At 35.8% G+C, this 24,288-nt stretch overlaps 2 protein-coding genes across 2 annotated transcripts in view; one reads left to right on the top strand and one right to left on the bottom strand.

Annotated features, from left to right (window-relative positions):
• tasp1 (taspase, threonine aspartase, 1) overlaps positions 1–12,734 on the top strand; it is a 45,663-nt gene extending 32,929 nt beyond the window's left edge. The window contains exon 13 of the mRNA XM_073834603.1: positions 12,600–12,734. Within this exon, the coding sequence (XP_073690704.1) occupies positions 12,600–12,734 (135 nt within the window). The remainder of the gene's footprint in view (positions 1–12,599) is intronic.
• Positions 12,735–15,566: 2,832 nt separating this feature from the next.
• On the bottom strand, positions 15,567–21,271 carry ism1 (isthmin 1; the record flags this gene model as incomplete). Its single annotated transcript, XM_073834919.1, is given in 4 exon segments — positions 15,567–16,719; positions 17,732–17,821; positions 17,930–18,073; positions 20,995–21,271. Coding segments are annotated over 4 exon segments (1,029 nt in total), but the record flags the coding sequence as incomplete, so codon positions are not given.
• Positions 21,272–24,288: the final 3,017 nt, after the last annotated feature.

The following is a 24,288-nucleotide window of genomic DNA, read 5'->3' as shown; positions in this document are numbered from 1 at the left end:
GCACTGTTAAAAAGTTGATGGCAGTAGGATCTCAGAAAGATCTTTTGATGAGACTAGATGCACACGCACTTTTGCCCAGCGTCTTACTAAATAAGTGCACTACTTTGACTAACTGCACTGCTCGTGAGTGTACTAAGAACATGGCGCATGTTGTGTAATCCAAGTATGCATTTCTTTTGCGTACTGTGAGTTTACTTGACCTTGTTTGAAAGCTGCATCGTGCACTTCTGTGGTTGAGCTGTATTAACAGGTGAACAGCTTTGTGTGTTTTCTAATGCCTGCTAGTGCTCAGGAGATGAGACCCCCAAAAAAGCAAGCTAAAAAAATGACTGTTAGTCCATCTTTGAAAATGCAAAATATATTTTAGGTCTGTATTTTATAATGGCAGAAAAACAAGAGGATCTCTAAAAATGTATTTATAAATTACACTGAATCAACTATGTTGAAGGTTATTACATTGATGAGGGTTTTTTCTGCAGTTGTGCAGTTTAGATTTTTTCTTTAGTTAAAACTCTTGCAGTACTATAAAAATGTAAGATATATATGCTTATTTTAGTTTTACATGACCCTGCATTTATTATGAAATGTCTGTAAACGTTTCCAACAGCAGATTGTACTAACCTCTTGCTATTGTAATGCTCAATAAAACTGAGAAATTGTGTGCAGTTGTAAGTGCTGTTTGATTTATTCATTCATTGACTGCCTCTTTATCTGTTTTGACTTACTATATACAGTTGAAGTCAAAAGTTTACATACACCTCTGCAAAATGTTAATTATTTTACCAAAATAAGAGGGATTATACAAAATGCATGTTATTTTTTTTTTTTTTATTTAGTACTGACCTGAATATTTCACATAAAAGACGTTTACGTATAGCCCATAAGAGAAGATAATAGTTGAATTTGTAAAAATGACCCTGTTCAAAAGTTTACATACACTTGATTCCTAATACTGTGTTAACGGAATGATTCACAGCAGTTTTTTTGTTTAGTGATAGTTGTTCATGAGTCCTTTTTTTGTCCTGAACAGTTAAACTGACCCTGTTCTTCAGAAAAAAAATCCTTCAGGTCCCATGAATTAAGTGTTTTTTCAGCATTTTTGTGTATTTGAACCCTTTCCAACAATGACTGTATGATTTTGAGATCCATCTTTTCACACTGAGAACGACTGAGGGACAACGGTGCAACTATTACAGAAGGTTAAATGCTCACTGATGCTCCAGAAGGAAAATCAAGAGCCAAGGGTGTAAACTTTTGAACAGAATGAAGATGTATATATTTTTATTATTTTGCCTATATATATATATATATATATATATATATATATATATATATATATATATATATATATATTCATTTAGTACTACACTTCAGAAGCTACAGAAGACACATACACGTTTCCCCGAAGACAAAATAACTGAAGTTTTTCTTTCTGGAGCATCAGTGAGTGTTTGAACCTTTAATAGTTGCATATGATTCCCTCACCTGTCCTCAGTGTGAAAAGATGGATCTCAAAATCATACAGTCATTGTTGGAAAGGGTTCAAATACACAAAAAGGCTAAAAAAAAAAACAGAATTTGTGGGACCTGAACAACTTTTACTAAAATAAATAAAAACTGTGGGAAAACAGGTCAAAATTATAGATGATTCATCCTGCACTACAGATTTTTGTCCAATCAAATGTCTCTAAAATGACAATGTCCCTCCCTTCACCACCACCTTCTCCAGAGTAGCAAATCACAATCCATGACTGTGATGTAACTAAACCCTATTTGTTAGTACCGCTATGCCCTGCCCAAACTTCCTGTTTCAATAGGAACTAAATCAACACAGGTAAGAAACTGGTTACTTTACAATGCTGTGTAACAGCACTAGAAAAATTAACTGAGTGGAAAAAAACTGAATCATTTGTGCATCCACACTGTTCCTGACATTAGAAGTGGATTCAGATTTCTTGTACCACTTTCCATTAACTGTGTGGTTTGGATGCTGAACCATTTGAATGCTTCCTGTGCTAGTACCTCTGTATGTCCCGCCCAAACTTCCTGTTTGAATAAGAACTACATCAACACAGGTAGGAAACTGTGGTTCTTTTACAATTCCTTTTAAGTGCACTAAAAGTAAATTAACTTTGCATTCACACTGTTTTTGGCATTAGAAGTGGACTTGCTCTGCTTTCCATTAACTGTGTGGTTTGGATGCTGACCCATTTGAATGGTTCCTGTGTTTAAAAGCGTGTCATTTATTCTTTGGCCATGTTGAAATTTATTGTCTACAGTTTGTTGTTTTGTCTTTATCTGGAGGGTTTTCACTTTTTTATTTAGTCTCCATGTCTCATGAGCTCTTGTATTCCAGACAAAAACATTGCTCTATTTGTAGCATCATATCGTTTTTGAGGCCCTAACAGACAGCAGAATTTCTATCCTTGTCTTCCCCTGCCTTTTCTACTCCCCCACATATCTTATAATCTTAACTGTGGGCTGCCAAAGATTTACAGTCTAGAAATAAATTACACACTCGACAATAACCCAGAGGTGAAAATAGCAGCTCTCCAGAGAATCTAGAGAAATGAATGTTAGTTTGATGTCAAATCGCAGATTGATGGTGCTTTTTAGCCAGTATGTGTTTGGAAGGTTTGGGTTAATAGCGCTTTCCTTTAAGATCCATAAGCAACAATCTTGTGGCTGTCCCATATGTTGTCCTGAAATTTGTCCTACGGGGTGTCTGTGGATTTATAGTCACTCCATTGTGTTTGTGGTCAGTGCCACGTTGACGTTTGTTTGTTTTCACCACCTTTATGAGTGATGATTTTTTTTAGTTGACAGACAGTCCTTTGTGTTGTTTCCAATATGACAATAATTTTTCTCTTTATAGAGTTTGGTACAACATTTGCATCTTTTACAACACTTTCGTAGAATGAGGTAAATCAGTTTGCTTAATTGGCTAGGTGCACAAGATAGCGTCGATGAGTTAATGCAAGGTGAGTTGTGGCCATGCTTACATCAAGTCTTTGAGACTTTGGCATTTACTGTAAGGGTAAATTTGTATACAAAACTTGGCAAGATAGATGTAATTAATGTTTTTCAAATTTAATAGCGATAAAACCAGCTAAAACCAGCCTAGGCTGGTTGGCTGGTATTAGCTGGTTTAAGCTGGAAGTAGCTGGTTTAAGCTGGTCTCCCAGCCTTGCCAGGCTGGTTTTAGCTGGTGGTTTTCCAGCCTGACCAGCTAAGACCAGCCTGACCAGGCTGGAAAGGTGGCCAAAACCCCTCTAAAACCAGCCTGCCGACCAGCTATGACCAGCTAAAACCAGGCTGGTTGACCAGCTAAAAGCAGCCAACCAGCCAGCCTTGTCTATATCAAAGACAAGAGAAAACATCATTCCTACATTATTGCGTACCTCTGTGTGGTAATTCATGATACAAGGCGGAGATTGCTTCATTCTTTCCTCTGACAGTGTTTAGTCAAATCCACGGGGATAAATAACACGTACACGTACTCAGTGCTCAAGTTGACGACTGACTTACTGTTTTATATATATATATATATATATGTTAGTGGTGGGCCGTTATCGGCGTTAACGTGCTGCGTTAACGTGAGACTCTTATCGGGCGATAAAAAAAATATCGCCGTTAATCTATTCTCAAAGTTGGGTTGGGAGCTGGGTCTAAACTACGCAAGATATGATGACTTTCACCTTGATATTTTAGCGCGGATGACGTATATCTAGTTGAATTGCACTGTAGGGGGCGAGAACGAGTCTCCAACTTCTGTGAAATTACCACATCAAATGAGACGTGCAAACATGGATGCAGTTATGTAGCCGCTTCAGGGCAGGTGCGTGCGTTGCTAGACCCTTTTTACTGGGGCACGCGCCCCAGTGAAAATCTGCTGTGCCCCAGTAAAATCTCAAGTTTGAGTTATAATTTACTTTGATAATCCCGAAATAAAGACATATATGCAACAACTGAATTGACGCTTCTAAAAGCAACGCAGTTTAATCGAAGACTATGCACGCAGATAGGCTATTCTTTCCCGTGCGCGTCTGTGTATTTAACGGCAACGCGTACGTCGTGCAGCCTTTTGCGCAGAAGTACTTGGTTACACAAGTTTGTATAGGTACTTATGTTGTAAATGCAATTGTCAAGCAGTTTGTGATGCATTTTGGAAACAGGAGATGGGCCCTGATCTAATGCGCCACCTGGCCCGTTCTCGAAGACTTACTTTTAGTCATTATTTGGGTAGCACGCATATTCTGAATGCCTTCAGCAGAATTCAAATTAGCCATTTTAATCTAGATTAATCTAGATTAATTCCAAGATTTAATCTAGATTAAATTTTTTTATCTATGCCCACCCCTTATATATATATATATATATATATATATATATATATATTATATATATATATATATATATATATATATATTAACATTTCTGTCTAAACTGTACAGCAAAATCTCTTCAAATCGCCAACGCACTATTTGACTCACCGTAAACACTGTCAGTTACCAGTAATTTCCCGCACCCGCGTCCCCTGCGGTAAAAGTGAGAACTGTATGATGTACTGCGCTTGCTCTCTGACACATTTAGGAATGGCTGAAAGCTTTACAAACCTCTATTAGCAGTGTGTGAAAGAAATGTGTATTTAATGTGCTTTTTTTCAGAATGGCACCTTTTGAAAGTAAAGATCTGTTTTTGTCGTAGTATTCAGTAGTATCTAGAAGTGTTTTTCATTTAACTCATATTACATCTCATTGAGAATAATTAGAATGTTATTAAAAACACAAATAAAAATACAGATGCAAGCAGCGATTACAGGGATTCAAGCACTTTTAGGACTTTAAAGCACATATGGAAAAAGACATTACATACGATTTAACAAGCCTTCAACCACCTAAATCAATGAATAACATTTTTTTTGGCAAATCCAGGTAATGTACCACAGAAATATTTATGATGTTATTTAACGTTTTTGACTGTTATAGTGCCAGCTGTGGTCCAATCTCCCTAAAACTTGCATGCTTGTTTAGAATCCTGTCGCATGTGCTCAAAATGTGTCGTGAAGTTTTTAGTTTTCCTTTAGGCTTTATAGGCTTTTGTATTATATGGACAGGCCCCTTTTCTAAACAACCAGTTATGGCTTCCCAGAGGGTAATATGAGAATTGAATAATTATTGATCTACAGTCCAGAGAATTGTACTGTAGTGTTTTGTGTTGTTTTTTTTCAGATTGAGCAAAAAACCTAGGACTAGTTCGCAAAAGTAGGTTTTTCGCATCTTCTCAATCATTTAACTAATGGTTTGATTGACAGCAATGGTTCTAGAGGCAGTTCTAAGTTCTAACAAGGAGGTCTGTCATATGATACAGTATCATGGGTGTGTGTAAAAATGTGCAATATACGATCGATTACACCCTTTAAAAAAATGAGATATCTCCTCCCTTTTGACGTGACCTCAGATTCAGCTCTTACATACACGTTTGAGTTTGACAGAGATATCTCAAGATATCTCGTTCCGTTCAAAAGTTTTACTTTTTTGTATCATTATATTTACTCTCCAGAGAATTTTCCTGCACTGGTTTGGTTCTGATCAGGCAAAAAACCTAGGACTAGCTCGCAAAAGTAGGTTTTTCCAAAAATGCAAAATGCGAGGTGTGCATTTTATCGAGGAGCCAAGGATTCCAATGACATAAGACACTTGAGCCTGCGACTAAATGGTTAGGAGTTATGACCGATTTCATACTTTTGATCGCTGTAGCGCCGCCGTGAGGCCAATTGAGGTGAGCCTTGGTGACGTTGTAGATGGTGTGAGTACTACCATCCCTCTCAAGTCTCTACGACTTACGGTTTGGTCTGTCTGGTCGGTTTTATGTGGTGATTGCTGATCCTTGGCCATTCTAGCAATTACAATAGGGTTTCATATTGTGGGTGAAAAACAGACCAAGTAGCACACACATTGTGTAAAATGTATAATACACACATTTAGAAATATTTTGCACATTTTTGATTTTCTTCCTTAAATTAACTGGAAACAAAGCGGCTGCATTTTCTTTTCAAGGAAGATTTAATAGATGTATTAATTTGTAAACGGTGAGTTGTATATGTAGTCTTTAAAACAGAAATTATACTCTCTTATGAGAGCATTTTGATAGTTAATCTGATAAAAAAAAAGTAATGTAATGTCACTCAAGAACTTAAAGGTAGATGGAGTTAATTGCGAAAGTGTACAAAAGAAAATGTCTACATTTTCGTTCTGTTCTTGAAGACGTCCTCCCCCTGTTGCTCGAGCACAAGCACATTACAAAATCATACAGTTCACCTTGAACACTTAACACAAGCATATTCCCTGTGTCACTTTCCATTTCAATCCTCCAGTTCAGTGGCACTTTTATGCCGTGCACGGCGTAATGTTATTTGTGAGGTTGTGGCAGTGGGGTTGCGGAGGGCCCCTTCAGCTTTGAAAAGAGATACTTGGTCTTTAAGAGGTGGCAGGGCACAGAAGTGAGTGCCCCTCGACATTCAAGGTGTATCCAATGCCTCGCTCTCAGCGAGACCTAAAACGCAAAACAGACGGCAATGCGAGCGAAGATCAAAGCGTGCGGCCATGGCCCCGATCGGCCTGCTGTCCACACGTGCTGAGGTCTCCTGTCAGACTGAATCGCTGCCATGTGGCCTGTGTCTTTCTGCACACACAATAGGTAGCTACTGCTCACCGCCACCAAAAACTCTTTATTATTGTACCGTATCTGAAGTGTGTGTACAGAGACACAGTCACGTACACGGAGCCTCACAGGTCGTCTTCCCCTGCTCATGTCACACAAGGACATTCTGTGCTGGAAATAGCACGCAGACACCCTGTCGGTATAGAAAAGTAGTAAAGGGAACTTGGCATAACTTTCCTCCATGCAGTAGTTCAGTATTTTGTCAGTGGTTGATCATGAAACAATGTCTTATTTTAAAGTAAGCATCCTATTGGTCAAAAGTGATAACCCATTAAATAATATTACCACAGGTTTTATTTATAATTTTTCAGCCATTTTGGCTAAAAATCATCCTAAAATGGCTTTAATTACTCATTGCTGTTGGTCTTCATTTTGCCGCTGTTGTGCTTGGCCTCTTAATTGCTGCAGCTATATTTAGTTTTATTTTCATATCATTGTTAAAGCAAGACACAATACATTACAGGGAAATATAGGGTAAAATTAACCATTTACTTTCCCCAATTGTTTTTTTTTTTTTTGTTGCATTATAAGGTTTCTGAATTTTTCTGAAGCAAGTGATACATTGTCTAATTAAATATGCACTAATTTGCATATATTTATAATCTTAACATTGGATAACATTGGATAAAGCCATGTTCAAAATGCTTGCTTCATTGACATATTAAAAAGTTTTTACTTTTTTTAATCACTCCTTAAATCAGAAAATACTGCCTACAACTACATAAATTTTTTCTCATGTCAAGTTAACTAAATCCAAAAAAATTATATATGAACAAACCCATCTGTAAAATCCATCAGAATATATAAAAGAATAAAAAGTTTGGCATTTACTGAAGTGAAGATTTCGGTCTCTGTGCAAAAAAAAAAAAGAAAAAAAAAAAGATAAAGATATGTATTGCAATAAAAATCTATGGACACAAATGGATAAAGAGTAATAAAATATTACATTTAATAAAACATTCATTAATGTGAACTTTGGGAGGCTATATAAACAAATAAATGTACTTAACTTACTTTACTAGTAATTTACTGGCAAATTCTGAGTGCAAATGTTTCACAACAGTTTTTTTTCCCCAGTGTAACGGTCTAGAAAGAGTTTGAAAAAGTAGGTTTTCAACATAAAGCAAAATGGCAGACAGGACGTTCGGCTAATTTTGGCATAATTGGTATCAATGTTCTCGGCACGATCCAAGGAATCTATTACCATAGGCTAATAAACTTGTATTATTAGCATTTTTGTGAAATTTCATTATACCGTTCAAATAAAATTGCTAATATGGGGAAATTGGGTATGGTATTGGGTACTATTTTTTTGTGATTTTTGGTCAAACCGTTCAGAAGTTATAAGCAGAAATATCCATTTTTCAAATCTCCTAACCACTGAGATACAGATATAGCCTCACATCCATTTTTGCGTGCTCTTCGTCAAATTTGTTCACGCGAGAATGGTTTGACTAATCAATTTGAATTCTCTTACTTTTTGCAAGTTTGAAAAAGTAGTTTTTTCGAACTATTAAAAATGGAGACAATTTTTTGAATTTCGGTGTCCATTCGACTATGCATGAGCCAAGAGGAAAAATGAAAACATGACAAATCTTATGGTTTAAAAGTTATTAGCATAAGCATGAATGAAACTTTGGACAAGTGGTGGCGCTAGAGAGTTTTAGTTAGAAACTCCAAACTCCAGACTGTCCTCTATCAGTTTGCCAAATTTCATATCTTTCCCGTGAGCTGTTCTTTGGGCTGCCATAGTGGAAGTAAATAGTTATCAAAACGATGTTGTGTGTTTAGTGTGAGGTGACAGAAACTTTGGTGTCAATGTCAAAGCTTTATAGAGATAAAGCCTTAGAGTCATTTTGGCATCATGGCTCAAATTTGTTGCATTGCTATACAAAAATGGTTTCGTCTATCGACACAAAATCCATAAATTTGTGTCAGCACAGTCTGAAGATAATCTGACTTGGTTTTGGTGAAAATCGGACGAACGGTCATGAAGGAGTTTTGAAAAAGTAGATTTTTAACATAAATCAAAATGGCGGGTAGGAAATTCGGCCAACTATGGCATAATTGGTATGTATGTTGTTGCCATGACCCAAGGAATAGTTTGAGACCAGTTTAATTACAATAGATTAATGCAATCAAAAGTTATTAAAATTGTATTCATTAATAGTTAATGAATGGTTTATCCTTCTGTTACCAAATGTGAGGTGAAAATGGCACATACAAAGTTTGGTATGAATATGTGAAAGCTTTGCAGAGAAGAAACAGCATCAGATGAACCATTTCATATTTTGACACAAAATCCATAACCTTTTGCCAACATGGTTCGAAGACCATCTGAGCCAAATTTGGTGAAAATCGAACCAACGGTCTAGGAGAAGCTCAAAGTTTTTAACATTATTATTATTTTTGCATGTTCTTCATCCAATTCATTCACACGTAATTTAAGAACGGTTTGACTAATTGAATGAATTCAATCAACTTGAATTCCCTAACTTTTTGCCAACATGGTCTGACGATGATCTGAGCCAAATTTTGTGAAAATCAGACAAACCATCTAGGACGAGTTCGAAAAAGTAGTTTTTTTTAACTATTAAAAACAGTAAAAATAAAAATGACCTTACGATTTTATAATTCGGTGTGTCGACTTGGCATGAGCCAAGGATTCAGTGGAAAAATTTATTTTCCTTCTAGCAAAAACATGAGTGAAAATTTGGACAAGTGGTGGCACTAGAGAATTTGAGTAAGATACTCCAAACTTGTGGTGGTTATTGTTGAGGATGTCCTCTACCAGTTTTCCAAATTTCAACTTTCCCGCAAGTAGAATAATAATAATAAGAACGCCAGTGGATACATTAGGTACCATCTAATAATATATTGATTTCAAAAGCAACGTTTTTGTCTTTTCATAACTTTCATTTGTCATAATGTATTTTCTATTTAAGCATTATTCTCAACAAATATTGATGTATCTGATTAAATGTGTTAAGGTAATGTTTACTGACTACTTACTTGACAGCACAGGTCTAGATTTAAAGGTTTAAATTTAGCATTTTTTTTAACAGATACCCCAAAGCTATAAAAAATACTTTTTTTTTTTTCATATTCTTATCCTGTTAACTGCAATGCTGTACACTTGTGAGGTGAAAGGCTAAGGTCACGGCTAAGGTCATAAGGTCATGTGTGCATTTTCAGCCGTTCTTATATGGACAAACCCCCTTGCAAGGGTTAATCTGAGCCCCAGAGCCCTTTGAGGTGTTTGTCAGTTACTTGACCTGTTTGTTCAGCTGTGTGCCCCTCATTCCCAAGCCCTCCCCCAGTTTTTGCGCACCCTGTGCCAACAAGCCGTCTGTAGGTCAGGCATCGGGCCAGGTAATTCGCCATTCCCTGCAGCACTCTCCCTGTGAGCCCAGGCATTCGAGCTAGTCCTCGCCAAACAGCGACCTGGCAGTCCAGGTCAGCTATTCCAGGTTCCACGCAGCACAGGCTGCCTTCTAATTAAGCCCGCCAAGCAGCCGCGGCCCTTGCGGCATTGCGGGCCAGACACTTCCTGAAATGTGCTACACCACCCATAAAGTGCCAGCGCTGGGAGAAAGAGTGCAAAAGCGAATTGGATTTGCTCTAAAAACAGCCTCGCTTAAAACCACCACTCTACACCTCTCACCAGAGGAGGCCGAACAATATGAGAAGAGGGTGGTCAGCTGCACTGTGGGATTTCTGATATAAAAGCCAAATAGTGGTTCTGCATCATTGCGAAATGTTTTGGGCATGAGCTTTTTAGTGTTTTTACTACTACTTCGCAGTTGTAGAATGATCTAACCATTACTTTTGGTTTTCAAGCTTCGAAAATGATGCTGACACATAAACAAAGTATTTCAAATAAAAATATAAGAGAAACCATACAATAACTCTATTTTCTATCATCTCTATTTACAATTTTCCACTTTAGTGAGGTGTTAACAGTTCTGGCCATTTTATTGAAAACTAGTTTCTGAACTAGTTCAGTCAAATTTTTTTGGACAGTAAGATTTTTTTTTATATATTTTTAAAGAAGTCTCTTCTGCTCACCAAGCCTGCATTTATTTGATCCAAAGTACAGCAAAAACAGTACAATTCTGAAATATTTTTACTATTTAAAATAACTGTTTTCTATTTGAATACATTTTAAAATGTAATTCCTGTGATTTCAAAGCTGAATTTTTAGCATCATTACTCCAGTCACATGATCCTTCAGAAATCATTCTAATATTCTGATTTGCTGCTCCACAAAAAAAACACACATTTATTATCATTACTATTATTATCATTATTATTATTTTGAAAACAGCAGAGTAGATTTTTTTCAGGTTTCTTTGATGAATCGTTTTATTTATTTATTTATTATTTTTTATTATTATTATTTTTTTTTTTTTAGATTTTTTGTAACATTATAAATGTCTTTATCATCATATTTGATCAATTTAAAGCATCATTGCTAAATAAAAGTATTAATTTTAGTTTTTTTTTCTCAAAAAAAAAAGTTTTTGAATAGTACAGTATATAATGTTACAAAAGCTTTTTATTTCAGATAAATGCTGATCTTTAGATCTTTCTATCCATCAAAGAACATTAAAAAATGTACTCAACTGTTTTAAATATTGATGATAATAATAATAAAACATGTTTCTTGAATAGAAAATCAGCATATTAGAATGATTTCTGAAGGATCATGTGACACTGAAGACTGGAGTAATGATGCTGAAATAATTTAGCTTTGATCACAGGAATAAATTACATTTTAAAATATTTTCAAATAGAAAACAGTTATTTTAAATTGTGAAAATATTCAAAATGATACTGTTTTTCCCGTACTTTGGATCAAATAAATGCAGGCTTGGTGAGCAGAAGAGTTTTCTTTAAAAAAACAAACAAAAAAAACCATTCAAAATCTTACTATTCCAAAACTTTTGACTGGTAGTGTAATAGACTAATTTTAATATCTTGTAGAGCATTTCAAAATTTAGGCCTTGAAGTGTTTTGTTGTTCTTTGCAATTGCAAAATGATCTAGTCATTACTGTTGCACACTAAAGTCAACTATATAGCAGTATGACGTCGTACTGCTCAGGCCCCGCCCATGACCGCTGACAGACTGTCCCATATTTGCATACTTCCACCTTAAGCCAGTTGTACGTTGTCCACTATTTTCTAATTTTAGCTGTAGTGTCAAAAATGTCTTGTAAGCAAAGCAGGTGTTTTGTACTTGGATGTAAAAGTGAACTTAAGAGTTTTCATTTTCACCCGCCATCAGAACCACAGTGAATTAGTTTTGTTTTTGATGATAATGCACCACCAAATACACAAAAATCAGAAGAGAGGAGTGGAGTAAGCAGTAGCTCATTATCATTTAAAAAGACCTCGAAACGGATCGCCATGAACAGAGCTGTTTTTGACAAGGTAAAACATTTCATCAAGACCCTAAAGAATCATACCAATTTGTGGAAAATTGGTATGCAATGTCCCCTTTAAGAGTCTAAAATGACATCTAAAATTTGTAAGCTTAGTAGTAAATCCTGATATTGAAACTTTACCCAGTGTATAGCACCTGTGAAGGCAGAAGTCTGTTATTATCCACAGCCGTTAGGAAGTCAGAAGCACAGAGGAGCTGTAAATAGAATTGGTGTAACTTCACTGAGGACATGTGGATTGTGTGTGAGAGTGAGAGATAGAGTTGGTATGGGGCAGGATCTGCCACCGCTTTAACACAGGCCTGATGTTTTAAAATAAAACAGTCTGTTGGCTTTGATGTCGAGGGGCCTCTGAAGCAGACGGTCTGATTCAATAAAGATCACTGCTGCTTATCCCACTCCATGCTGTAAGCTTAGCCTTCACTCCAAAGTGCTTTTATGAAGGTGAGATGGGAGAAGACCATGAGAGTTCACTTGATACTAACAGCAGAGGTTCTTTAAACCCGACGTCTTCTGGAGCTCATGACTCTGTTGTGCTCGATGTCACCTGCTGTGGGCTGCTGTGATCAAGTTTGATGTGTTAAGGCTTTTATGTACAATCATTTGACTCACTGTGAACATGCATCAAAATTCAACCATACTTGCCAAGCACCAAGTTGTCGTTCCAATCCCGTAAGACACAAATTAAGATATTTTTGATGAAATCCGAGAGCTTTCTGACTCTGCATAGGCAGCAACTTAACTGACACATTCAAGGCCAAGAAAGGTAGTAAGGACATCAATGAAATAGTCCATGTGAAATCAGTGGTTCAACCGTAATGTTATGAAGCTACGAGAATCTTTTTATGTGCAAAGAAAACAAAAATAATGACTTTATACAACAGTTTTTTTTCTTCAGTGTCAGTCTTCAGCATTATGTCACTGCGCAGGTCAGAAGATTGGTCCAGAAGAAAACAATAAAAACATCATTGATATCTGAAAGGGATGTTCTGAGGTTTCAGCACTGGCTCTAAGAATGCAGCCCTCTATTCATGTGATTGCATGATCATAGTCAGAGAAATTACTGAGGAATTTGAGAATATGAGCAAGCTTGTAAAAAAGAATTTGAGCCCTGTTTAAAGGGGAGGGAAGAGTATTTTGCATTAGACATCAAAAGCAGAGCTTAGGCCTGTTTCTGGATGGAGCTAATAGGAGTCTTGTGGAATGGCTTAGTGTTTAATATCTGCGGACGGATCTTATTTGACTGTGATAGAAGGTGAAAGACTCTTTGACCTCTACAGATCCTATGAAATTATCTTCTGTGAATTTAAAGGTGACATATAATGAAAATCTGACTTTTTCTATGTTTAAGTGAAATAATCGGGCCCCTAGTGCAGAAAAGGAAAAAGGACAATGCAGTAAGCTGGTGAGGGGATCTTTTTATATTATTATCGCCTCTTAATCTGTACATTTTCGCCCATGGTGCCGCCATTTTAGTTTCGCAAACGTCAACAATGTGCCAGTTCTAACGCCATAACAAAAGTTCCAGCAAAGCATGTTAACTGTTTTGTTGTTGGCTGCGCAGATGAGCACAGAACACTATTTAGAGTCCCAGCCCTAGAGGAGACAAGAGAGCAGTGGATTTATTGATTTTACTGTATATTACGCTGCTGCCACACAGATCTAATATAAACATGCAATTTTTTTCCCAGCTGTTTATCTTCACAGACGTAACCGACTGTTTTTGTAACTCGTTTGTGTTTTTAACATTAACTTGTGTGTATTTGACAGTTAAAGCACAATAAGACATGAAAGAGAACTTAGTTTAGTACTCGCATGCCGTGTGACAGCCGTTTGCAAATGTTTGCAGTTCTCAGACAACCCTATAGAAGAAGTTTAGGGTGCGTTCACACTTGTCTTGTTTGGTTCGATTAAAACAAACTCTGGTGCGATTGCTCTCTTAGTGCGGTTCATATTAGTAAATGTGAACGCTGCCATCTCAACCCTGGTGTGCACCAAAGAAGCGGACCAAGACTACTAAAAATAGTCTCGGTCCGCTTCCAAACGAACTCTGGTGCGGTTCGAATGAAATATGATTGCAACACGAACCAAATACTTCTAAACGAACCAAAAACAGGAAATAATGACAAGCTGGAATGCTATGCCATATGATTTCACAAAGGGAACAAGCGGTGTTTCCAAAACAAAATGAACAGAGGGCAAATGTGGAGCAATGAGGAGGTGCCTTTTATGAGGTCTTTGTGAGTTTGCAGATGGTGAAAATAAAATCCTATAAACGCAACAATGAGCGCACTTAGTCCAGCAGACCGCATTAGGTGTAGTCGACTTAAAGCGAACGCACCTTTTTCTTTTGTTTGAAGTTTTAGTGAGTTCCGCCACAAAATATGCGTCATTCAACCCGACCAATCAGGTTGTGAATGCAGCCATATCACTATGCCTTTAAGTTCGGTATCTTTAGGTTCGCTGTCAAAAATGCCAGTGTGAATGCTAATTGGACCAGGACCCACTGTATAATTTTCCTTTTTGGTCCAGACCAAATGAACCAAATAAACGGAATTAAGTGTGAACACGCCCTTAAACTAATTTGGTTTAAAACGCATGATTTCAGCACAATAGACATGATGATCAAAACCGAACAGATGTTTTTTAGCAGAGTATCTGAGGTAAGAGCTGCAAGCACAGTCCTTTTCTGGAAAAGGGGGCAGGGAGCAGCAGCTCATTTGCATTTAAAAGGGTACACACGAAAACAGCGTGTTTCTGCTTCCACTTAAAATGGGCATTTTTAAAATTATATGATAAATGATCTGTGGGGTATTTTAAGCTGAAACTTCAGACACATTCCGAGGACACCTGAGACTTATATTACATAGTCTCACTGACGGCTGAAGGTCTGGAATTCATGGCAGCTTTCATTGGCCAAGGCCCGCCCATAAGACCGTTTGAGCAACATGTCAAACAACCAATCACAGTTCGTTTCGTTCAGCGTCACGTTTCTGTGCGTGGAAATGCCCCCACAACAACAGACTGGCGTGCAACAAGTCAGTCATTGAAATAACCAGCATTGAAAGATAACGAAGAACAGGGAGAAGAAGCAGCAAGTCAGTAATTTGTTCGCAAACGTCGCAAATGTGTATAACAACAATGGTGTCTGCATAAGCACCTTTTAGCAAAACGCAGAGTAAATCAGTCTGCGCTTTGTTTCCTGGCGGACCGAAAATAAACTCTACACTCGCTTCTCCTGGAAATCCGGTCAAATTCAACTAATCAGATGACGACTTCGACATTCCTGAAGTGTTTCCAGTTAAGTGTACCATATGCATCAGACGTTTAGCCAACGTTCCGTGGGCGTGACGTCTGAGGCTGAGACTATATATTACACAAGAAAGGGGCATAACACATTGAGAGTCAGTGACATTTAATGTTTAATGTGACATGGACTATTTATTTAGCACTCAAAATGTGTCCATACATCTATATGCACAAACCCCTACCATCGACACATAACTATGATTCAATAAATACTTTGCAACGATTATGCAGGACTTCTTTGTCTTTAGCAAAAAGGAAAAGTGATACAACAGGACATAATATAGGAATTCTGTTCATCCAACTAGACAAATATATGCATGTTTACACAGAAACCTGAATATTGTATCCGATATCCTTGAATCTGTCTGAGAATCCTGAGGAGATGCATGTTGGGCGTAATACAAGCATGCAATAAAACTCTCGCTGTCAGCCCATCATTGGTGGGGTGATTCCTGATATGACTTCCCTTTAGTTTTCCCTTTTACTCCTTATAAAAAAATCTGATAGCCCAAGTAATATAGACAAACAATACAAAGAGAACCATGATGAGTTACTTGGTATTATTCTTTCCGTGAAAAGACCAACCAGAGTTTCTGAGGGAAACCATATGAAGATCTTCTGTGCTTGTTGTTGGCTGTGCTGTCTGTTTTTCATAGCAAGTCCTGTTCAAACTCACAGCCAGTTTTCAAAATGAGTTCGGCTTCTGTTCTAGAAGCTTCCCAGCTCAAAATTCTCTGGCCTCCTCGAATTGTTTGTAGTAGTCCTCATCCTGAGGGTTCTCTGCACATTTCTGTCCGTTATTTGGAGGTCGAGCCTGATTATAGCGGCTCCAGTCTCCCTTGCAGATGATCCATGGTAGGATGTCCACTTTGTAGTGCAGGTCAGCGGAGAACTCTGTGCTGATGAGGTTGGGTGTCCCAGCTCCTTTGCCTCGGGTGATGAGCTTCATGCTGTCATCGTAGCAGCAGTGCTGGGCCGCCAGTGTGGTGGATTCCAGCGTGAGCATGGAGCGGATGCAATAGCGAGCAGTGGGTTTGTAGATCTCCAGCTTCTCCTTTGGTCCGCTGGCATCCTTCCAGCGGAAGTTGCGCCTTGTGGTGGCATCGTGGACGTCTGCAGTGCTATAGGCCACCTCGGTTGGGTAAAAGCAGGGGCAGCTAGGAAGGTCGCTGGCTACTTTGCTCATGTATTTCTTGAGGAACTCACTCTTGCAGTTCATCCAGCGCTCACAGCTGTCTGTATCTGAGGAGGAGGAAACGACATCACTATCAGTCAAGAAATGTTATATATTAAAGATTTTGTCTTCTTAAATGCAACATAACACATTTAGTTGCAAGTTGTACAGTTGAGGTCAAAAGTTTACATACATGTACACCTTACATAATCTGCAAAATGTTAATTATTTTACCAAAATAAGAGGGATCATACAAAATGAATGTTATTTTTTATTTAATACCAATCTGAATAAGAAGTTTTTATAAAAATGACCCCATTCAAAAGTTTACAAACACTTGATTCGTAATACTATGTTCCCTGGATGATCCACATCTGTGTTTGTTTTGTGATAGTTGTTCATGAGTCCCTTGTTTGCCTGAACAGTTAAACTGCTGTTCTTCAGAAAAATCTTTCAGGGCCCACAAATTCTTTGGTTTTTCAGTATTTTTGTGTACTTAACTCTTTCCAACAATGACACTATGATTTTGAGATCCATCTTTTTACACTGAGGGACTCATATGCAACTATTACAGAAGGTTCAAATGCTCATTGATTCTCCAGAAGGAAAATTATGCTTTAAGAGCTGGGGGTGTAAACTTTTGAACAGAATGAAGATGTGTACATTTTTCTTGTTTTGCCTAAATAATATTTTTTTTTTTCATTTAGTACTACCCTTCAGAAGCTACAGAAGATACTTACATGTTTCCAAGAAGACAAAATTAGTTACATTTACCCTAATCTTCAAATTTTAAAAGTTTCACCCCCCTCTTAATGCATCGTGTTTCCTTCTTGAAGCATCAATGAGCATTTGAACCTTTTGTAATAGTTGCATATGAGTTGTCCTCGGTGTGAAAAAATGGATCTTAAAATCCTACAATCATTGTTGGAAAAGGTTCAAATACACAAAAATGCTGAAAACAGGTTAGACTAATCAATTCCTGGGATTTAAGAAACAATATCGTTTCGTAAAAGTAAGATTGACCAATTAAAATCGAGAAATCAATATTTTTTACCGAACCCAAAATTACAAATAACTTACCAACTCCAAAGAGCTCTGTTGCATTAAACTCTTCAGTGCCTGCAAGAAGACTGACTTCTGTCGCTGCCGTCTTGAAAGCATCTTCAATCCCTGTACATAAGAAAGTGGTTAACTCAGTACCATTCATTTCGAAGATTGGCAGCATATGCCACTTGAGACTCTGGGAACAGGAGTTTGCTTGTGGATGGGCTTTCTTACCTGGGCAGCTGGGCATGTCACATGTCCGTGATTCTGTGGCTGTGCAGGCATAGCCGCATGATCTAGTCCGCTTCTGGTTGCCGTTCCCACAGGATACACTACATGGCGACCAACCACTCCAGTCACCGTCCCCGTCTATGTAATCTATAATAGAGGAAATATGTATTTTACACATTCACTGGAATTCACTTGAGTGCTATATGACATGATTTAAAGCACAGGTTGTGTTGTACTCTTGTCCCACTGAGTAGATTCTGATTCAGACCGTATGTTTCAAATACCTGAGGCGCTCAAACTCGGCCTGCTGGCCTATACCATTAGCATACCTCTCTAATTGGCTCATACACATGGGAGTGAGTGAATGAACGAGCCAAGTCTGCATACTTAAGCCCACTTCCAACTGCTTTTTATATAACATACAAGTACTGTACTGCACTTACATTTCTGGTTCATTGATGAGGGGCGACCAAAACAGTTGCTAAGTATTGAGGTGGAGTATTCTAGAAATTCTAGAATGTTGTTTTCTGACATTCCCATAATTTTATAGGCTTTAATACAGTTTTATATCCTGACAATGGGCGTTTTCAATTGGTCTGCTAGACACAAAAACATCTGTTCTTGTTGGATTAGCATGACACCAATGTAAGTTTATAGATTTTCTGTCGAAATTGAAAATCATTTCTAAATTAAACTAAGTAAATCAAAGCTGAAATTCTAATACCAATGTATTTGTTTAACATGATTTATTATTTTTGACCATTTTGTATTATTATTATTAATATATATTATTACTTATTATTATCTTTATTATTAACAATATTATTAATGATAATAATAATAACAACAATAATAAAAATAATGATGATAATAATAATAATAATAATAATAATAATAATAATAATAATGATGAATTATATGCTAAAATATACAAATTGTGGCTAGGAAAATTCTTTACAAAACTATTATTATTGTTATTATTAATTTCTAAATTAAGGTAAAAATCAAAGTAAATCAAAGCTGACATTTTTATAATGTGTTTGTTTAACATTATTTTGTTTTATTATTATTATAACAACAATAATAATAACAAAGGTATTGCTCTAAAATATATTAATTGTGGCTACAAATTTCTTCACAAAACTGATGTTGTTGTTGTTGTTGTTGTTATTATTATTATTATAATAAAGAAGTTTATGCTCTCAAATATAGAAATTGTGGCTAGGAAAATTCTTTACAGAACTATTAATATTTGTATTATTGTTGTCATTTATTATTAATATAATATTAATATAATAGTAATAAACTAAGAAGTTTGTGCTCAGAAAATATGGCTAGAAAAATTCTTAACAAAACTATTATTATTATTTTTGTTGTTGTTGTTAATTATTATTAATTTCTAAATAAATAAATCAAAGCTGCTTTTTTATTATAACAATGTATCTTTTTGACATTATTATTTTGTATTTATTATTATTATTATTTAATAAATAAAAATAATAAAGAAGTTTGTGCTCTAAAATATAGAAATTGTGGCTAGGAGAATTATTTATATTATATTGTAATCATTTCTAAATTAAACTTAGAAATTCGAATTAAAATTAGATTAAAGTAAATCAAAGCTGAATTTTTAATACAACATTTGTTTAACATTAGTTTGTATAATTATTGTTTTATTATTATTATTATTATTATTATTATTATTATTATTAATAATAATAATAATAATAATAATAAAGTGTATGCTCTAAAATATAGAAATTGTGGCTAGAAAAAACATTTACAAAACTATTATTAATATTCTTGTTATTGTTATAATTATTAATTTATAAATTAAGTTAATCAAAGCTTATTTTTGAAAATAATAATGTATTTGTTTAACATTCTTATTTTGTATTTATTATTATCATTATTAATATTATTTTATTAAAAAAATATTAAAGTAATTGAATAATATAGAAATTATGGGTAGGAAAATTCTAATAATATTTTAATTTTATTGTTCCTTTTTTAAATATTTATGTTTATTTTTTGTATTTTATATATTTTTTATTTATTTTTAAATATGCTTTCTTTCTTTCTTTCTTTCTTTCTTTCTTTCTTTCTTTCTTTCTTTCTTTCTTTCTTTCTTTCTTTCTTTCTTTCTTTCTTTCTTTCTTTCTTTCTTTCTTTCTTAATTCAATCGGATAATGAAAGAAAAGCAGTCAAACCAAGGGTGGATACTTTAAAAAAGCTAAATTACAAGGAAGTTTTGATTTGTTTAACATTTTCTTTTGGTCATTACATAATTCCAAACTTTTCTAGTACTGTGTGTATACACACACTCACACAAACCAACCAAGCAACCACAATCTATATCCACTGCTCCTGATGAGAGAAAAAACAAAGACCTTTGGTCTTAAAAAGACAACATTACTTTCAGCGCCGTCAAACTACACGGTCACAGTCGAGTGCGGGCCAACGCACAGGCAACAACATGCCTGAAACCCACACGAGCCACAGTTCCCCACACACCGCTAATGGAAACGAATAAACCAATCAAGAGCAGATATGGCAAACCCTCAGGAATGAGTCACGGCCACAACAGTTAGTCATGAGGAAAATTTATATGGAGAATTTTTAACTTGGGATTGGTATTACCTTAACACATTGATCAAAGCAGAAGGGTTTAGGCAAGTGGTGACAGGGTAAGAATGCGTTTGACAGGAAGTGCAGTCTCTGACAGCAACACACATTCACTCATTTAACTCCACTTTACCAAAAAAGACAGAAGGAGAGCTATTAGAGCGGAGGAACAGATGCTCTGGATTCTCTCTCTCTTCTGCTTTGATGTTCAGGAGTGTTTTCTGTCACGGAGACAGACTCTGCCACACAGGAATCTGTCTCTTACAGGAAGCAATCTACAATCACAGACTCCGTATGAAGCTCTGTCCTTGTTGTAGTGACAGCGTAAATCATCTGACGAGCAAATTACAGATTCCATCACCTCACGGCAGAGCCATATTTATGCTTTGCAGAGCCCTTCATTAAGACAATAACTCTGTAACACACACCCGTCTGCAACGTACCGTATTCGGTCTGGGATCTGCTTCCTGTGCCAGCAGACCCTCTGCGCTCCCAGTCTCCGAGCGGTTTGAGGAAGTTGCTGTCCTCCGTGTTGCTCTCGTAGGGGTAATCCTGTTCGTCTGGTCCCTTTGGCGTGGACACGGAGGATGAGGACGAGGAAGACGAACGCTGCCACCAGTTCCTCCAGTTAGGAGCCGCCCAGCCAGGCTTGGTTTCTTTGCGGATTCCCTTTTCTGGCTCAGAGCCTTCCAGGCTGTCCACCACTTCTATGGTGACCTAGAGATTTTAAAAGACACTATCATTAGTAGTGTTTACTGAGGAAAATATCACTTGCTCATCCTTATGGTTAGGGATTTAATTCCTCAGAAATATAATATGAATATTTACTTAATTGTACATAGGAATCAAAACATTTTGTAAATAAATATTAAGCAGTACAACTGTTTTCAACATTGATAATAAGAAATGTTTCTTGAGCACAAAATCAGCATATTAGAATGTTTTTTTCTTTTGAAGGATCAGACAAAAAACTGTAGTAATGGTGGCTGAAAATTCAGTTTTAAAAATATATTAAAATAGAGAAGTATATTTTAAATTACAAAAAAGTTTCAAAATATTAATACTGTTTTTGACAGTATTTTTGATATAGTTTCTAATATTTTTTTTCACAAATATAGCAAATATTATTTTGAAATAAGTATATAATTCATATTAAATTTGTATTAATTAATAAACACAGATACGTACTATTGAAATGTGTATATAAATTATGCAAATATAAATTAAACGGATTTAAATACAAATAAATTCCAATATGTATCTAAATTATGCAAATAGAAATTAAAATGATACAAATAAATGTATTTCAAAATGTATCTATTATATACGTTATTATTGTTTATTGTTATTGTCTGTTTATTTTATGCTGATATTTCAGGTTTATAATATTTTTAAATGTATATTTTAAATTGCACAAAAAAATTCAATACAGTAATACTGTTTTTAATGTATTTTTGATATATATTTTAAATATTTTAAGTAATTTTTCACAAATATAGTAAATATTATTTTATTATTTTATATATATGTATATATACATAATACAATTATATACTTTTTTATTAATTCATACACACTGATGTTACTGTTCAAGTGTTTATAAAGAAATTTAAAATGATTTAATTAAAAATTAATGCATAATTATATATTGTTTGTTTATTTTATGAAATTCAGATTTTGTAAAATACATTTAAAAAAAGAATACTTTAAATTGCAAAAATATTTAAAAATATTAATACCGTTTTTACTGTGTTTTTTATATTTATTAAAAAAAGTCCTATAATTTTCACAAATATAGTAAATATTATTGTGAAATGAATATCTAAGATATATTCTTTTTATTGATTAATACACACACTGACACTACTGTTCAAGTGTCTATATAAATTACGTAAATATATATTAAAATGATAATACATGTATTTATATATATATATATTATATAAGTTATATAGTGATATTTTATATTTATTTATTTCTCAACATGATATATCAAAGTACTATGATAGTACTATTTGATACCATCATACCTCCAACAGTTTCCTTTTGTAAGAAACATTTCCAAACAGTAATTTCATGCTGTCCTATAAAACTAAATCAAACACTGCAGTCTGCATCGGTCCCTTTTATTGCGAATCTAATTTGTTTACTTGCACATGTTGAGAGTAATCATACAGATCAAGGGTGTTTGTTGTACTGAGAGCGTTTTTTTTTTTTTTGTGAAACATCAATCAGTGAGGGGTAGTGTGATCTTGCGGAGGTCCAGATGGACGTAGGCTTAGGTCATGGTCATGCTCTGTGACGCTGCCATTCTGCAGTGACACCCCCACCCCACCCAAAACACCCCATCAGTAACACATGTGCCTCCCAGATTGGGGCAAGGGGTGGGCTTCCCCTCTCTAGCCTCTCTTTCTCTCACTCTCTCCACCTAAACATCAAGTTCAAAGGGCCTCTCAGCCTCCTTAAGACCATGAAAGCCAGATGATGCTTTGGATCAAAGATACCCATGCCCACACACCCCCCTGAGCCCCTCTCTCTCTCTCTCTCTCTCTCACACACACACACACACACACACACACATTCACTGCCATCTTAAGACATCGATACACTTTATCCTTTCTGCCATTCTTGGTCAAGATTCACATGTTTTTGCTTCTGATGTGGATGGAGCCTGTAGTGGATTATTTGGCGGCCGGTGCTGTGCAGGTGTATGTGGTTACTAAGACTTGGCTAGGTCAGTGTTAGAGGCTGTGTGTTTGTGAGTGTGTGTGTGTGTGTGTGTGTGTGTGTGTGTGTGTGTGTGTGTGTGTGTGTGTGTGTGTAAAGATAAAGAAAGAGAAAGCAGGGGGACCAAAAGGCTCCCTTCTTGAAAAGAAGTGCTGATGTGCATCAGAGCTTTCTTTTTGCCAAGATTTTATTTTATGTGCTTGGTCAGCCATGTCTCCTTTAAAAGTCTTTGTGTTTGTGCACAGCAAAAAAAAAATATTTTTTTAAATCATTGTTGTCTAATACAAAAATCTAAACATCCTTAAAAACTAGATACATTTATTTGAGATTAAAATTATTACAATGAATCTTAAATGCAATATCACACTCATAGCTATGCGATATGGCTGTATGTCGGCACAATGTTGTTATTACCTAATGGCCGAATCACATCCGTGCCAATAAACAGCTATATCGCACAGCTACTCATATGATATTGCTCATATACAGCTGAGGTCAAAAGTTTACATACACCTTGCAGAATCTGCAAAATGTTAATTATTTTACCAAAATAAGAGGGATCATTTAAGATATTTCACATGTCAAGTGTTTACACGTAGTCCACAAGAGAAAATAATAGTTGAATTTATGAAAATGACCCTGTTCAAAAGTTTTCATTCTTGATTCTTAATACTGTGTTGTTACCTGAATGATCCACAGCTGTTTTATTTATTTATTTATTTTAAGCGATAGTTGGTTATGAGTCTCTCGTTTGTCCTGAACAGTTAAACTGCCCACTGTTCTTCAGAAAAATCCTTCGGGTCCCACAAATTCTTTGGTTTTTCAACATTTTTGTTTATTTGAACCCTTTCCAACAATGACTTTATGATTTTGAGATCCATCTTTTCACACTGAGGACAACTGAGGGACTCAATGCAACTATTACAGAAGGTTCAAATGCTCACTGATGCTTCAGAAGAAAAAAACAATGCATTAAGAGCCAGGGGTGTAAACTTTTGAACAGAGTGAAG

This window comes from Garra rufa, chromosome 2 (genome assembly GCF_049309525.1).
Source record: "Garra rufa chromosome 2, GarRuf1.0, whole genome shotgun sequence".
Lineage (NCBI taxonomy): Eukaryota > Metazoa > Chordata > Actinopteri > Cypriniformes > Cyprinidae > Garra > Garra rufa.
Note: the sequence above shows the minus strand (reverse complement) of the source record. Positions and strands in the feature narration are given on the sequence as shown.